Raw genomic sequence first — 16,311 nt, forward strand, 5'->3', positions numbered from 1 at the left:
ACAATCAATCAATTTAAACTCGTGTTAAATAAGGAGAAAATCATTTGATTTTTTTGGGAAAAAGGGGGGGGGGGGGCGGGGCAGGAGGATTTTGAATACGAATATGGTGGCCTGGTAAGAGCTGGAAAAAATAAGCATGCTTAGCGACAAGTTAAAAATTTTAAATGAATAAAAAATTCCGCAGAAGATCCTCCTGCCCAATTCCCCTCCTTAGAATATCAAAAGGTCGTACCCTTACTGTTATTATCCGTGTGTTTTTATTATTTATCCAGCTAGTTGTCCTTATAGTGTCCTACTAAGGTTGCCATACCATAAACACGTTTATCACACATCTCATATTTTATCATTTCTGCATCTATAAATCTATTATTGTCATTTAGACTAAGCGACGCGATGTTTGTTATGTGTCTCTGCCGTCTAAACTACATATTAAAAAAGAAGAGGAAGAAGAATGCCAGAAGATCTTCCCAACGCCAAAAAAAAACAAAACAGAAACGGACCTCTTCTGGCTCACTACCGAAGAACAAAAAAACACGCTCCTAGTTGACGTTATAATTTTATATATACTCAAAATTGGAATAAAAAAAGTATCAATTTAGATACTTCTCTTCAGACTCTATTTTTCCTTAAATCATTTATTTCTTCCAAAGTTTAATTTTATACCTTAACTTAGTCTGAGTTGTCATTATAGATGGTCCGAGTTGTCTTTTTTTGAGACGGTCCGAGTTGTCCCAGAGCGGACTTGTCTTGCACGCAACTAAAATGCCCCAAGTTTGAACACCATATTAAATTTCATGACCACCATACCATACTAACCAAATGAAATGTGAACTACTTTTCGTAACTTTACCTTAAAGAATCCTGGTGCTGGTAGATTTTGAAGTTGTCGTCAGCAAAAGATTAAAACACCGTTCTATTGCGGGCTTCCGTTGTCGTTGATTTCTATATTTTGTGCAATGTCAATTTCATCATGGAACACTTTCTCCACAATCAGGGGTTCATTAGGGGATAAAAATAACTTTGATATTTATGTTATTATTATATAATAGTTACGATTTAAAAAGCTATCAATGTATTAATTTAAGTTGCAGTATAAAAACAATATTAGGTCAAAGATATAAAACGGCACAAAACTGGGGAAGTGCTCAGTAAAACCTCGCCCCCCCCCCCCCCACCCCCCCCCCCCCCCCCCCCCCCATTTCTCAGCCTCATACAAACATTTTATATTTTTCTGACATTGACCTAATGTTGTATGTGTAGAAGAACTTAAACTCAGCTTAACTTAAAGATGACAAAAAGTTTAAGTACTGAAAAATGACTGAAATTTTCAGTACTGAAAAATGACTAAAATATTCAGTACTGTGAAATGACTGAAATTTACAGTACTGTAAAATGACTGAAATTTTCAGTACTGAAAAATGACTAAAATTTTCAGTAATGAAAAATGAATGAAATTTTCAGTACTGAAAAGTGACTGAACTTTTCAGTACTGAAAAATGACCGAAATTTTCAGTACTGAAAACAATTTTTTCTCAACATTACTAAAAATGATATATAAATAAATGTACTGATTAGTGATGTTTCCTAAAAGTACTTTTTATATAGCGGCATTTAATGTACTGATTAGCGATGTTTCCTAAAAGTACTGTAAATATAGCGGCATTTAATGTACTGATTATTTATGTTTCCTGAAAGTACTGTTTATATAACGGCATTTAATGTACTGAATAGTTATGATTCCTAAAAGTACTATTTATATAGCGGCATTTAATGTACATGTAAACGTTAGGCAAATTGTTGGTAGTGTATGAGTTTGCATTAAAAATTCAGGATTAATGCGCTACATAGTATACTAATTTAAGATTTCCAGAAAACCGGGAGTTATTTTGATAGTACCTGTGTTTTCAAGATCAGAATTTTCTTATAAGACTTCAAACCTGGGTTTGAAATTAGCATGTAGAAAGGTGATACATGTACAATTCAGGATATACCTGGTTTCTTTGAAGTTATACTTAAGGTAAAATATTTAGAAAGCTGTGAAAATTGAAAAATTTGGTTGAACAGATGGGATTTTTAATTGGTGGTCTGACACCTCGAAATAGGCCGGAAATTGCTAGTAGACAGAAGAAAGCCAAGAAAGCTCATTGTGTTATATTCTTTACATAAAGAGACTGCCCTTGATTATCTCTGCGATTTAATGCTCCCAATTATTGGTCAAATTCAAATTATGATTTACGAATTAGTAACAACTATGTAGTACCCCGCGTCATAGACTAGATATAACCAAAACATCTTATTTTCCCATCTACTTCTATTGAATGGAATTGTAAACCCCGACATATGGACTTTCAGAAATCTAAAAACATCCACCATTCTTCTTTAGTTGTGGTGTTAGAAAACTTAATATCATTAATGGCTCAGAAGTATGCGAAGCTCCTTAAATGCAGATCTGTGTTAATATTAAACTAAATCCCGCATGCAGCTGTAGCCATGCTGTTGAGGATTGTATTTACAATTTTTTCGAGTGCCCATTTCACAATAAAGCAAGAGAAATATTGTTTTTGATTTTAAAAAGATATGTTATACCAATTGAGCTGTTCACGGTGACATTTATACATTTCAGCAAAGTAAAGCAACTTTTGAATCTGTGCAACCTTATATCAGAATTACACAAAGATTCAGAACTTCGCATACAATTAAAATTCTGACTTCCTACTTTTCACGCCAGTTCATATTACAAAAATATTATATTGCGTTTTCGTTTTTGTTTATAGTTTGTATTACATCTATTTCTATTTTGTTTTTCGTTATTATCTTATGTATTTTGTGTTCAATCCCATATGCTACTTTCGAAAATAAAATGTGTTTGAACAAAAACAAAACAAAAACGAAGATAAGTCACACAAAAAAAACCTCAAGTAACAAACTTGTACATTTGGTACATGTACATGTATATGTCACAGAAATCACTAATCCATGTCAATGTTAAGTTTTTAAAACAACACAACGGAGACTAATAATATGACTTCAATTTACTTTTTTTCTGTTCTTGTAATTCATCTACATAAACTGCCTATACAAAATATAATAATACGAAAGGAATCAAAATATTGAAATAAAGACGTCCGTAGAAATACCACAAATGACCACCTCAATAATACGCACTAGGGACTTGATGTGATGATACAGTTGCCACAAAGGACATGAAATATAAAAGTAGGCTATGTTATTTTAAATTAAAAAAATTAAAAAATAATTCCAAATTATATAATCACATCTTTAGTAATTACCATGTCTTGTCTTGTATGAAGATCCTGCCTTTCAAAGGCACACCTCTGGTTACAGAGTAGGATATGGTGTATTTAACACCCACTAAATGTTTATTACACTATTAAAATCTAAAACAAAAGATAATTTAGATTTTAAATATTCACGCCTTTGACTGAGTGGTTGCAAGCAATCCTTTCTTTTTATTCACCGGCAATGTTAATAATATTGTATTACGTCTAATGTGCAAAGCAAAGCAAAGTTTTCTACTTATGTATTCTACAAGATAAAGAAAATCTGTACATCCACATTTACATTGACAGTTACAGAGCAAGGCACTAGCATCCAATATTAGTTGTGTATTAATTTCTAGTTTTTCTAATGTTCTACATTTCGGACAGAGCTCGCTTTTATTGATAATATTTGAAAGTTCAAGCAGGCGATAGTTTCTAGCAGTTGCTAAAGCAGGACATGAATGAATGAAATGGTCTAATGTTTCAGCGTCCTCCTCGCATAAGAGACATGTTGGGTTGATGTCAACTTGATTGAAAGCTGCTCTATTACATTGGAGAATGTATGTACCAGTAAGGAGTCTAAGTTTGATGGGGAGACGCTGGATGTCTTTTGCAGAAGTCTGGACACTTGCTAAAGCATTGTGTAGATGACCAGTTTTAAAATTGGATGTAGAAATAAATGAAATACTCTTGTAGTAGACAGACATGGTAATCACATGTTCAACCCAGAAGGTGTCAATCTCTTTCCTGATAGAGTTCTTCCATTTTAATTTTGGAGGTGGTTCATCTAAAATGTTAAAGATTGATGGTAGGCTGTATTTAATTAATAAAGATCTGATTTTTGTGAACCAACTGTCCTTTACGGCTGATGAGATGAGGATTTATCTTTCCCATGTAAATGTTTTAACGACACGTGCCACACTCTATTGATCGTCATCTGTGTGTAATCGATCGAAATCCATGTTCATTCAACCAGAACCCGTTAATTACGCAGGTGTATACAGATTGTAACTGAATATATTATCTCAGCATGTTATCATGGTTATAGTGTTGTTGTTTTATGGGTCTTGTATTTTGCAAAAAAAAAAAAATTTAAATGAGGTTTTTCTAAGCACCGGAAAAAAGTTGTTAAACATTTATTATCTATTTTCCAATAAGTTCAATAATAGAAATTTGTATTCACAACACACACGCACAACTTATTTAAAACTTACATGCCATTGCTTCATATTTAACAGGATAATCAGAGTTTTTATGGAAGTTGCATGTTGAGAGCAGCTTTAGATATGAAACCATATTGACATTTTGTAGAAAACCTGCATACTGCAATAATTTAACATAAATCCTGCATTTTCAACAAATTTTTATTTTTCTAGGAGAAAAGCAATCAAACGGAAAACATGTTCCATACAAAAAAATATCTGTTTCAATGAGAAGAAAAATTGTTCCCATAGGTAGACAAATTTTCCCATGGGAAGAAAAATTGTTCCCATGGGAAGATAAACTGTTCCCATCGGAAAAGTTAAATTCCCATGGGAACTCTCTGTATTCGTCTTTTCCCATGGGAACTGTAAAGTTCCGATGGGAACTTTAAAATTCCCATGGAAAAAGTACTTTTTCCGATGGGAACTTTAACTTTTCCCATGGGAACTTCGAATATTCCCATGGGAATTTTTTAATTTCCCATGGGAAATGTACTTTTAATCAGCTGTGGTGACAACAGTGACAACGGTGACATGTTGGGACATATGGGGAAATTTAATTTTTTTGATTATCTATCACTTGGGCAAAAAATATTTTTGGTATCTTGTAAACCGACAAAGTCAGATTTGCCAATTCTGGAATTGCAAATTTGTCCCGCACAGTGTTTAATTTATAAACGTCAGTCTGTCTGATATTAACAAGCACATATACATTTCTTTTTGACTTTATATAAAAATGTAGTATTACTCCTGTGATTTGCAATGACAAAATAGTTTAGAATATAGGATATATAATGAGTTTAATCAGTCTAGAATGATGTAATGAATTCAACAAATAAAAGTGTTTAACAGTGAGGTAACTGTGATTACATTTATTGTATACATCATACAAAATTTAATTGTTTCCAGAAGAAACGAATCATGACATATGAAAGAAAACCTTAATAAAAAAAATTTAAATAGTATCAAAAACATGATGACAAATTAAAGTCGCTATAAATATACGTACATGTTTATCTTAACGATGAATAGTCTATCTAATTAGATAACATTAAAATAATGTCTCTGTTAAAGGCTGAGGCTTTTGTTGTGATATCTGTTTTTTGTTGTTCTTTTCTTGTGAAGGGAGATGCAGGTAAGACTACTATATCTTTTCCAGATATTTTAAATATTTAATGCATCTGACTATTTAATTTTGATATTCAAACATAAAAACTTGGGTTTTGCTTAAAGGGAAACTTCGCAAAAAAATGAAAAATTCATATTCTGTTCATTATGTATAAAAAAGCACAAATTCATAGATATTAAAGTTTTATTCTGCAAGTTAAGAGATCACCATCGATTTTAAATTTAGAGTATCAATTCTCCGCATGCGGCCATTTTGACATCCTCCCCGAATATTGACCTCGATATATCTATAAACCACAAAGGACCAAAACAAGCAGTAACCTAACGTAGCCGTCATTGAGTGTCGATATCTTGTCAAGCGTACGGTTGTTTTATCCGACAAGGAAAGCATAAACAGTTTCCCGGGTCACAAAAAAGATTATGATAGACATGGTTGTGCAACCTTTCCTAACTAACTTGATACGGAAAATGTAATTTTATATATATTATTTTTTAAATAACTAGTACTAATAGTATGGTCTGTCGTTTTGAAACTGTTTTGTTTACGAAGTATTTAAAACAAGAAATTGAAATTAGTTAAAAAGTCAAAGTTATAAATAAGTGTTCCGTGTAAAATTGTTTTTGAAAATCTAGTTTGTTCATAATTGTTTTATGTAATAAACTTTTTAAAATAAATTCGGACCTTCCCTTATCTGATCACCAGAATGGCTAAAGGAATTGTTCCCAGAGGTATTGTGAGGTGACACGTACAGGTATTCAAGCGATTTCCTGTCGGGCTTTAAAACTGTTATTACACAATTACATAAAACAAGTTCGTGCATCACTTCTTTTCTGGGGGTATTGATCAGTGTACACGGCCGATAACATGTAACTTCCATTTTGAATCTATCAGGTGTAATATACAACTTTGTATAGCGTATCCGATAGTGATATACTAGTCATTGCTAAACTCATATATACGCTTGTTTATAAATAACATTTTTGGTGTAAAGAATGATATTTAAGAAAATTTTAATAATTAAAAAAAAAAAGATTTGATGAAATAAAAATCTATTTACACATTTTCCAAGGGTAAATTGGGGAAAATGTAAGTATATACTCGTTGTCAATAATTATGGACATTTTGAAACATACAAATATTGATTAAACAAAATGTGCGGCACTTGTCGATCATTGGTTTATACGCCTAGATGGAAGGTTTAATACGGAACTATGAATAGTCGCAATATAGAACTAATATCATACAAGTATATTGAATATACGAGAGAAACATCCAGAACTAATCTGATTTAAATACAGGTCGATTTCTAACTTGCTTTGGTTCATCGAAGCTAAAGACATAGTAAAATCACAGATTTATATTTCAATAAGATTATTTCGAACAGTTTAAGAAATTCGTCATCATCACATTTTCCTGGTCCGACATGCATGTTATATATATATGCCACTGGACGTGCACTAATGATCCCCAAAAGCCTATTTGAAGAAATAAAGAAACTTCACTCCGGATAGACTGATGGTAGTGGGTGCGTCTAAACACTGCTGAGGAGTCCTTAGTGCACTAAGGACTTATGATATGCCACTAAGGACTAGATGGGGTGCTATTACATGTAATGTCTTTTCATATTATTATAGATATTGATATTTAATGCATAAATTTCAAATTTTATAGAAAAATAATCACAAATAAATGAGTTATTCAACATTGTTTAGACACGTGCCTGTTTTTCTTTGATATGCCGAAAATCAATGAACCGTTAGACACGTGTCAAATTACATAACTGATTACACGGGAATCCTGCTATCTGTTGTGTTTAATAGACAATATTGGAAAAGTTGGAAACTAATAAATGAATAGTTTTTAAGATTATATTTCAGTGATCATTTTTGATTTGACTTCGCACTGAATAAGTTGTTAAAATTTTATTCATGTTTTTTTTTCAGATTCTCAAGAGTATTTTGTAATTATTTCTTGTAAATAATAGATTTGTTTCCAGAGCAATATATCTAAATTTATTTTCATATATGAAGACGTTAAGCAATGTATTACTGGACAAAAACGAATTCAATATGATAATAAATTTTTACTACATGCAACCAATATAAGAAAGAAGATGTGGTATGATTGGCGATGAGACAACTCTTCAAAAGAAACAAAATGACACAGAAATTAATAACTTTAAGTCACCGTACGGCCTTCAACAATGAGTAAAGCACATACAACATAGTCATTATTTCATACAATATCTTAAACAGACAATTTGGTTAAAAAAATACAAATCGGATTTCCTTCTGACATACTTGTTCTTCTTAAAGAAAAAATAGATTTAAAGAAATTATATTTGAAAATATTTCTGTTGGTTTTTTCAAGGATTTGTATAGTAATATACTACACAAATCCTTGTTTGTTTTTTTTTCATTTTTACACTTGATAGATTTAGGTATAAAGTATTCAAATAATCTTGTATTACAAAAAATGATTATTTTCACATCATGAAAAAGCATATTTTCACATCATGAAAAAGCATATTTTCAAGGCATTCGTACGAAGCATAACCTTTTAATGTCAAAATTATATCTATAGCTCTAAATCAACACATACGGGATAATTTTCGTAAATAATGTGCTAAAAACTGTGGAACATTTAAAAAAAAACATTTGTCTCCTTTATATATTTGAAAATGAAACTTCAAAGTTCGATAATGATATCTAAACTTCTTATATATACTTTGAGAAAAAAACAAATGTCGACAATTACAAAAAAAATAAGTACGGTATGAAGCCTTTGTAAACAGCTATCAAACTGGTTGAACACTAGTGGTTTTGAATAACCCGAAGGACGTCACATGATTTTTTTTTCAATTCAATCGTAATTCGTACTAAGTATGAAGCAGTAATAGAAAGTGGAAAAGCAAACACCAGGTTTTTATATTTTTTTCAGAATTTACTCATAAATTTTAATGAAACACGCATCTTTGTCGGAATTAAAATTAAAACAAAAAACTTATAAATATATCTATTCCTTTTGTCTTGGTATCTCTAAATATTACTTCCATGCTCTTACATAAACATTTAACAAGCTGACCACACTCTTAACTTATTAGTCGGCGCACATCAAAGTCGTGCACAAATGGCAAATATAACTTTGTCGAGAAAGAAATAAAAAATAAATAAATTTTTTTGTCCTTTTAATCATTGCAAATAAGAACAACATATTTAATTATAAATTATTAAGCATTAATCTTTTCGATACCATTGTTAATTACTTAAAATAAAAAGATTATGATTGTTTATTCAGTTGTTATGTTATAGGCACGTGTCAATCGGTTCACTGATTTTCGGCATATCAAAGAAAAATGGGCACGTGCTTAAACAATGCTTAATAACTCGTTTATTTGTGTTTATTTTTCTATAAAATTTTTAATTTATGCATTAAATATCAATTTCTAACTTAATATGGAAAAATAATACATGTAACAGCACCCCATCTAATCCTTAGTGGCATAGTAAACGTCCTTAGTGCACTAAGGACTCCTTAGCAGTGTTTAGACGTACCGCTCCGGATAGACTGATGGTAGTTGTATTAACGTCTGGTCAGCTAGAGGGTTGATTTATATATTTAGTTAGCTTGTAGGGGATTTAACCACTCTTAATATTGCACTTATGCATTAGATATTAAATGACAGTACCGGTAATATAAGAGAAAATATAAATACGAAAAGTCGCATATCTGATAGAAAATGACTCACCATGAACTATAGGATTGTACGTACGATTGTCATTCTAAATCGCATAACGGACAGTCATTTAAATGCATGCATGTACGCTGTGATAAAAAGGGGTGTCGCAGTTTCAAAGTATTCATCATAAATCTATTTCAAGTTTATTATTTCCTGTTATTTTTATAAGTTAACGCAGAGACATGTATACACTAGATCTCTATTTAACGACAAGCAACTATATAAATATCTGAATCTGATGTGACTTACCGTTCATCTCTTTCTTTTTTCTCATTTTATTTTTATTTTTGCAGGAATATACACATTGTAAGATATACTGTTCCTCGATTTGGGGGGGAGGGGGGGAAGGGGGGGGGTCTGAGGTCATGTCTATCTATCTATGATTAACCTTGACATTTCCGGGTATAACAGAGCTACTTGTATATTACCTGAATGTGGTTAGGTGACGTCCCATGACGTCTTACGTATACATGTTCATATTTATAATGGTTTCTGATATAACAATTAGGTTTTATAACATTCACACTTCTGCATGTTCTGTATACCAAATTCGTATCTTTTTTTCAGACCGAATGAGGATGTGAATATTTTCCAGGATCAAATTCATTTCGGGATTTTTTTTATTTCTTTGTATTAAATCTCAGAAATTTACAGAATATACTGCTTGCCCGCTTTAGGAGTTTTCTTGTCAGTTTAAACAGACGTATATATGTCTCTGGTTTAGAGTGGGTTTATGAATGAATGATAAGTCTTACAAAGGTACAAGATATCAAGCACATTGAAAATTGATTTCGCCGTTCTGTCACCATTTAAAAAAGGAAAGTTGACGTTAGATTGATTCTGTTATTTTTTTTTTAAACATCGTTGGTCAAATAGCTTAAGAATTATATAAATACGTTGTGAGATTTATAATATTTTAATAAGGGCATTTCTGATTAGGTAAATGAAGATCGCTTTGGACGACAAAACTATATTTTTGTAACTGATAATTTTCTCTGCACATTTAAATATTCAAGGTTACCGATGATAATTTAAAATAGTACTGTTTTGATTTATACGCTCGTTTTCGTGGGCCATTTATAATATTTATATAATTATTTTATTAAAAGTGATTCAGAATTTCGATGTTACAACAAAATACTCACCTATTTATTTAAAAACTGAGCAAATGCAAAATGTTAAAAAAATATATATATAACGGCGATTAAGGTATTTTGCCACCATATTCCTCCCTTAATAATTAAAAAAAATCTGTCTCATACCTGCAACGGTGAATCCTTGAGGACAAACACCACTCTAGTGAAGATCAAAGGATTAAAATTACATAATGCTAATCTTTTAATTACCATGAATTTAATCACGCCTTTACCAGGTGGTGTCAGCATAATACACATGCATTGTATTTACACAGTACTAGACTGAAGTAAGGATATGTATAGTAAGACAAATCCTCGACTGAAGTAATAGGGGGAATACAAACGTGAATTTCTATTATACTATCAGTTATATATGTTGTTCAAAATATCCGTCGAAAAAAAATCATAAAAAAATTCTATTGTATGATTTGCTTTTATTACTATAATCAGAGACATATTGTATTATATGTCTCTGCTATAATCATATCAGAAATCCTTAAAATATAAATCGTAAATTTTAATTTAAAAAAATGCACGGCTGATCACTTTTCTTTCTCAATTGTTAGTTGGTTAATAGCTACACCAAAAGTCGTTGATGCGCTTTAAATCGCGTTATTAGATGATTAACGAAAAAGACTTTAAATGAGATTAATCCACTCCCGGCATGCAAAAAGACTTAAACTACGTCACATAAGTCAGGAAGTTTGAATAAATAGAATTAATAATTCCCAATTTTCTTCTTTATTAGTTTTCATATCCAGATAAAACTTGGTGAATATGTTTTTAATGGTATTATGAACATAATAAGATGATAAGTAAAAAATCGCGAATTTTCCCTTTAAAGGGAAACTTCGCAAAAAATTGAAAAATTCATATTCTGTTCATTATGTATAAAAAAGCACAAATTCATAGATATTAAAGTTTTATTCTGCAAGTTAAGAGGTCACCATCGATTTTAAATTTAGAGTATCAATTCTCCGCATGCGGCCATTTTGACATCCTCCCCGAATATTGACCTCGATATATCTATAAACCACAAAGGACCAAAACAAGCAGTAACCTAACGTAGCCGTCATTGAGTGTCGATATCTTGTCAAGCGTACGGTTGTTTTATCCGACAAGGAAAGCATAAACAGTTTCCCGGGTCACAAAAAAGATTATGATAGACATGGTTGTGCAACCTTTCCTAACTAACTTGATACGGAAAATGTAATTTTATATATATTATTTTTTAAATAACTAGTACTAATAGTATGGTCTGTCGTTTTGAAACTGTTTTGTTTACGAAGTATTTAAAACAAGAAATTGAAATTAGTTAAAAAGTCAAAGTTATAAATAAGTGTTCCGTGTAAAATTGTTTTTGAAAATCTAGTTTGTTCATAATTGTTTTATGTAATAAACTTTTTAAAATAAATTCGGACCTTCCCTTATCTGATCACCAGAATGGCTAAAGGAATTGTTCCCAGAGGTATTGTGAGGTGACACGTACAGGTATTCAAGCGATTTCCTGTCGGGCTTTAAAACTGTTATTACACAATTACATAAAACAAGTTCGTGCATCACTTCTTTTCTGGGGGTATTGATCAGTGTACACGGCCGATAACATGTAACTTCCATTTTGAATCTATCAGGTGTAATATACAACTTTGTATAGCGTATCCGATAGTGATATACTAGTCATTGCTAAACTCATACGCTTGTTTATAAATAACATTTTTGGTGTAAAGAATGATATTTAAGAAAATTTTAATAATTAAAAAAAAAAGATTTGATGAAATAAAAATCTATTTACACATTTTCCAAGGGTAAATTGGGGAAAATGTAAGTATATACTCGTTGTCAATAATTATGGACATTTTGAAACATACAAATATTGATTAAACAAAATGTGCGGCACTTGTCGATCATTGGTTTATACGCCTAGATGGAAGGTTTAATACGGAACTATGAATAGTCGCAATATAGAACTAATATCATACAAGTATATTGAATATACGAGAGAAACATCCAGAACTAATCTGATTTAAATACAGGTCGATTTCTAACTTGCTTTGGTTCATCGAAGCTAAAGACATAGTAAAATCACAGATTTATATTTCAATAAGATTATTTCGAACAGTTTAAGAAATTCGTCATCATCACATTTTCCTGGTCCGACATGCAGGTTATATATATATGCCACTGGACGTGCACTAATGATCCCCAAAAGCCTATTTGAAGAAATAAAGAAACTTCACTCCGGATAGACTGATGGTAGTTGTATTAACGTCTGGTCAGCTAGAGGGTTGATTTATATATTTAGTTAGCTTGTAGGGGATTTAACCACTCTTAATATTGCACTTATGCATTAGATATTAAATGACAGTACCGGTAATATAAGAGAAAATATAAATACGAAAAGTCGCATATCTGATAGAAAATGACTCACCATGAACTATAGGATTGTACGTACGATCGTCATTCTAAATCGCATAACGGACAGTCATTTAAATGCATGCATGTACGCTGTGATAAAAAGGGGTGTCGCAGTTTCAAAGTATTCATCATAAATCTATTTCAAGTTTATTATTTCCTGTTATTTTTATAAGTTAACGCAGAGACATGTATACACTAGATCTCTATTTAACGACAAGCAACTATATAAATATCTGAATCTGATGTGACTTACCGTTCATCTCTTTCTTTTTTCTCATTTTATTTTTATTTTTGCAGGAATATACACATTGTAAGATATACTGTTCCTCGATTTGGGGGGGGGGGGGGGGGGGAGGGGGGGGGAGGGAGGGGGTCTGAGGTCATGTCTATCTATCTATGATTAACCTTGACATTTCCGGGTATAACAGAGCTACTTGTATATTACCTGAATGTGGTTAGGTGACGTCCCATGACGTCTTACGTATACATGTTCATATTTATAATGGTTTCTGATATAACAATTAGGTTTTATAACATTCACACTTCTGCATGTTCTGTATACCAAATTCGTATCTTTTTTTCAGACCGAATGAGGATGTGAATATTTTCCAGGATCAAATTCATTTCGGGATTTTTTTTATTTCTTTGTATTAAATCTCAGAAATTTACAGAATATACTGCTTGCCCGCTTTAGGAGTTTTCTTGTCAGTTTAAACAGACGTATATATGTCTCTGGTTTAGAGTGGGTTTATGAATGAATGATAAGTCTTACAAAGGTACAAGATATCAAGCACATTGAAAATTGATTTCGCCGTTCTGTCACCATTTAAAAAAGGAAAGTTGACGTTAGATTGATTCTGTTAATTTTTTTTAAACATCGTTGGTCAAATAGCTTAAGAATTATATAAATACGTTGTGAGATTTATAATATTTTAATAAGGGCATTTCTGATTAGGTAAATGAAGATCGCTTTGGACGACAAAACTATATTTTTGTAACTGATAATTTTCTCTGCACATTTAAATATTCAAGGTTACCGATGATAATTTAAAATAGTACTGTTTTGATTTATACGCTCGTTTTCGTGGGCCATTTATAATATTTATATAATTATTTTATTAAAAGTGATTCAGAATTTCGATGTTACAACAAAATACTCACCTATTTATTTAAAAACTGAGCAAATGCAAAATGTTAAAAAAATATATATATAACGGCGATTAAGGTATTTTGCCACCATATTCCTCCCTTAATAATTAAAAAAAATCTGTCTCATACCTGCAACGGTGAATCCTTGAGGACAAACACCACTCTAGTGAAGATCAAAGGATTAAAATTACATAATGCTAATCTTTTAATTACCATGAATTTAATCACGCCTTTACCAGGTGGTGTCAGCATAATACACATGCATTGTATTTACACAGTACTAGACTGAAGTAAGGATATGTATAGTAAGACAAATCCTCGACTGAAGTAATAGGGGGAATACAAACGTGAATTTCTATTATACTATCAGTTATATATGTTGTTCAAAATATCCGTCGAAAAAAAATCATAAAAAAATTCTATTGTATGATTTGCTTTTATTACTATAATCAGAGACATATTGTATTATATGTCTCTGCTATAATCATATCAGAAATCCTTAAAATATAAATCGTAAATTTTAATTTAAAAAAATGCACGGCTGATCACTTTTCTTTCTCAATTGTTAGTTGGTTAATAGCTACACCAAAAGTCGTTGATGCGCTTTAAATCGCGTTATTAGATGATTAACGAAAAAGACTTTAAATGAGATTAATCCACTCCCGGCATGCAAAAAGACTTAAACTACGTCACATAAGTCAGGAAGTTTGAATAAATAGAATTAATAATTCCCAATTTTCTTCTTTATTAGTTTTCATATCCAGATAAAACTTGGTGAATATGTTTTTAATGGTATTATGAACATAATAAGATGATAAGTAAAAAATCGCGAATTTTCCCTTTAAGTAATAACTTTAATTTCAAATTCTTTTTTTCCGAAATGGATGTAAATGTAGGAAATTAATTTTGACGACTGTCGTTTGTAATTGCGTCGATTTTCGTTTTTGCCATGTTTTTGTTGGTTTTTCTTCAACTTGCACATTTTGAGTATCTCTTTTAAGTCATCCATCTATCTTGTTTTTTTTTTGTTTTTTTTTTTACATATATGAAAAAGATCCATTTAAACTGAAACCGTAAGGAATTGTAAAAGACAGACAAAAAATGAAAACAACACATTAAATAATTTCAAACGCCCGAAGCGCTTTTCTGGATTTAACTTCATCAGGAACACTAAAAGCCGAACATATAAAAGCCATAAATTAATAAATCGAAAACAAACTGATACATGGATAAATAACACGAAAACGACGAAAAGAAAAACAAACTTATACAACAATACTTTACATGTGGTGATATATGACTGTTTTGAAAAAAATGAAAACAACACGCTATTAATTTCATGCGTGCGAAGCGCTTTGTTGGATTTACTTTCATCAGGAACGCTCAAAGCCGAATATTTGAAAGCCGAGGATGTTGAAAATTATATAAAAACAAAGCAATACGAATAGAAGAAAAGAGTTTGATTTAATGTTATCACTCACTGGTGAAGGGAATGGAGAAGGGCGGTTCTGATACATTTAATTTGGTACGTTCTATTTAATTGACTATCACTGAGTTTATTAAGCTGGTCCTCGATTGACTACTACACTTTGTTCATAGACAGCCGGTCAGAGCCGTTCTATTGTAGAATCTGATTAGTCAAGAGACTTGTTTTCAATCTCCTATATTAGAGGTGAAGAATACATACAGATACATATTCGTCCAATCAAATTACGCGTACTTAACATGGAGAAATACATAACTTTCACATTCGTGCATTTCCCGATTTTTTTAATTTTCACAATACTTATGTTATTACGTCACAATGAGAGCCGAATGTTCAATTGCGCCATTTACATCGATGCGTTGCCATGTAACAACGAAACGTCAAATCTCGTTAAAATCTCGAGGGCAAAATTGTGCCTCCCACATTGGGCCGTACCGGCTGTCTATGAACAAAGTGTAGTAGTCAGCCGAGGACCAGCTTATGAGTTTATGCCACAGCTGGTACATGTAACGTCATAGTAACCAATTTGCACCGAGTACCCAAATTGCACCCGTTCAGCAAAAGATATGAGCGGAAATCTTTCTTAGAGACTAAACAATTTGTATATTCATGATTTGACATTATATACGTCTTTCAACACAGCTAAATATATTTAAAATCTACACAAAACGGTCAAAGTATTTATCAACAGATGGAGTATTCAGTGGAAAAAGTATAATCTACAAAAACGTCGGGTCCACAAAGAGTAAACTTTTCAACAACAAAAATTGAGCA

General features: G+C 31.5%; 1 protein-coding gene across 2 annotated transcripts in view; it reads left to right on the plus strand.

Moving 5' to 3' along the window:
• Positions 1–5,524: 5,524 nt before the first annotated feature.
• LOC127710671 (carbonic anhydrase 7-like) overlaps positions 5,525–16,311 on the plus strand; it is a 48,899-nt gene continuing 38,112 nt past the window's right edge. For both annotated transcript variants that reach the window (XM_052216623.1, XM_052216624.1), the window contains exon 1: positions 5,525–5,618. In XM_052216623.1, the coding sequence (XP_052072583.1) occupies positions 5,543–5,618 (76 nt within the window). In that variant the 5' untranslated portion in view covers positions 5,525–5,542. The remainder of the gene's footprint in view (positions 5,619–16,311) is intronic.

The sequence above is a fragment of the Mytilus californianus genome, unplaced genomic scaffold (genome assembly GCF_021869535.1).
Source record: "Mytilus californianus isolate M0D057914Y unplaced genomic scaffold, xbMytCali1.0.p SCAF_8, whole genome shotgun sequence".
NCBI classification, from domain to species: domain Eukaryota; kingdom Metazoa; phylum Mollusca; class Bivalvia; order Mytilida; family Mytilidae; genus Mytilus; species Mytilus californianus.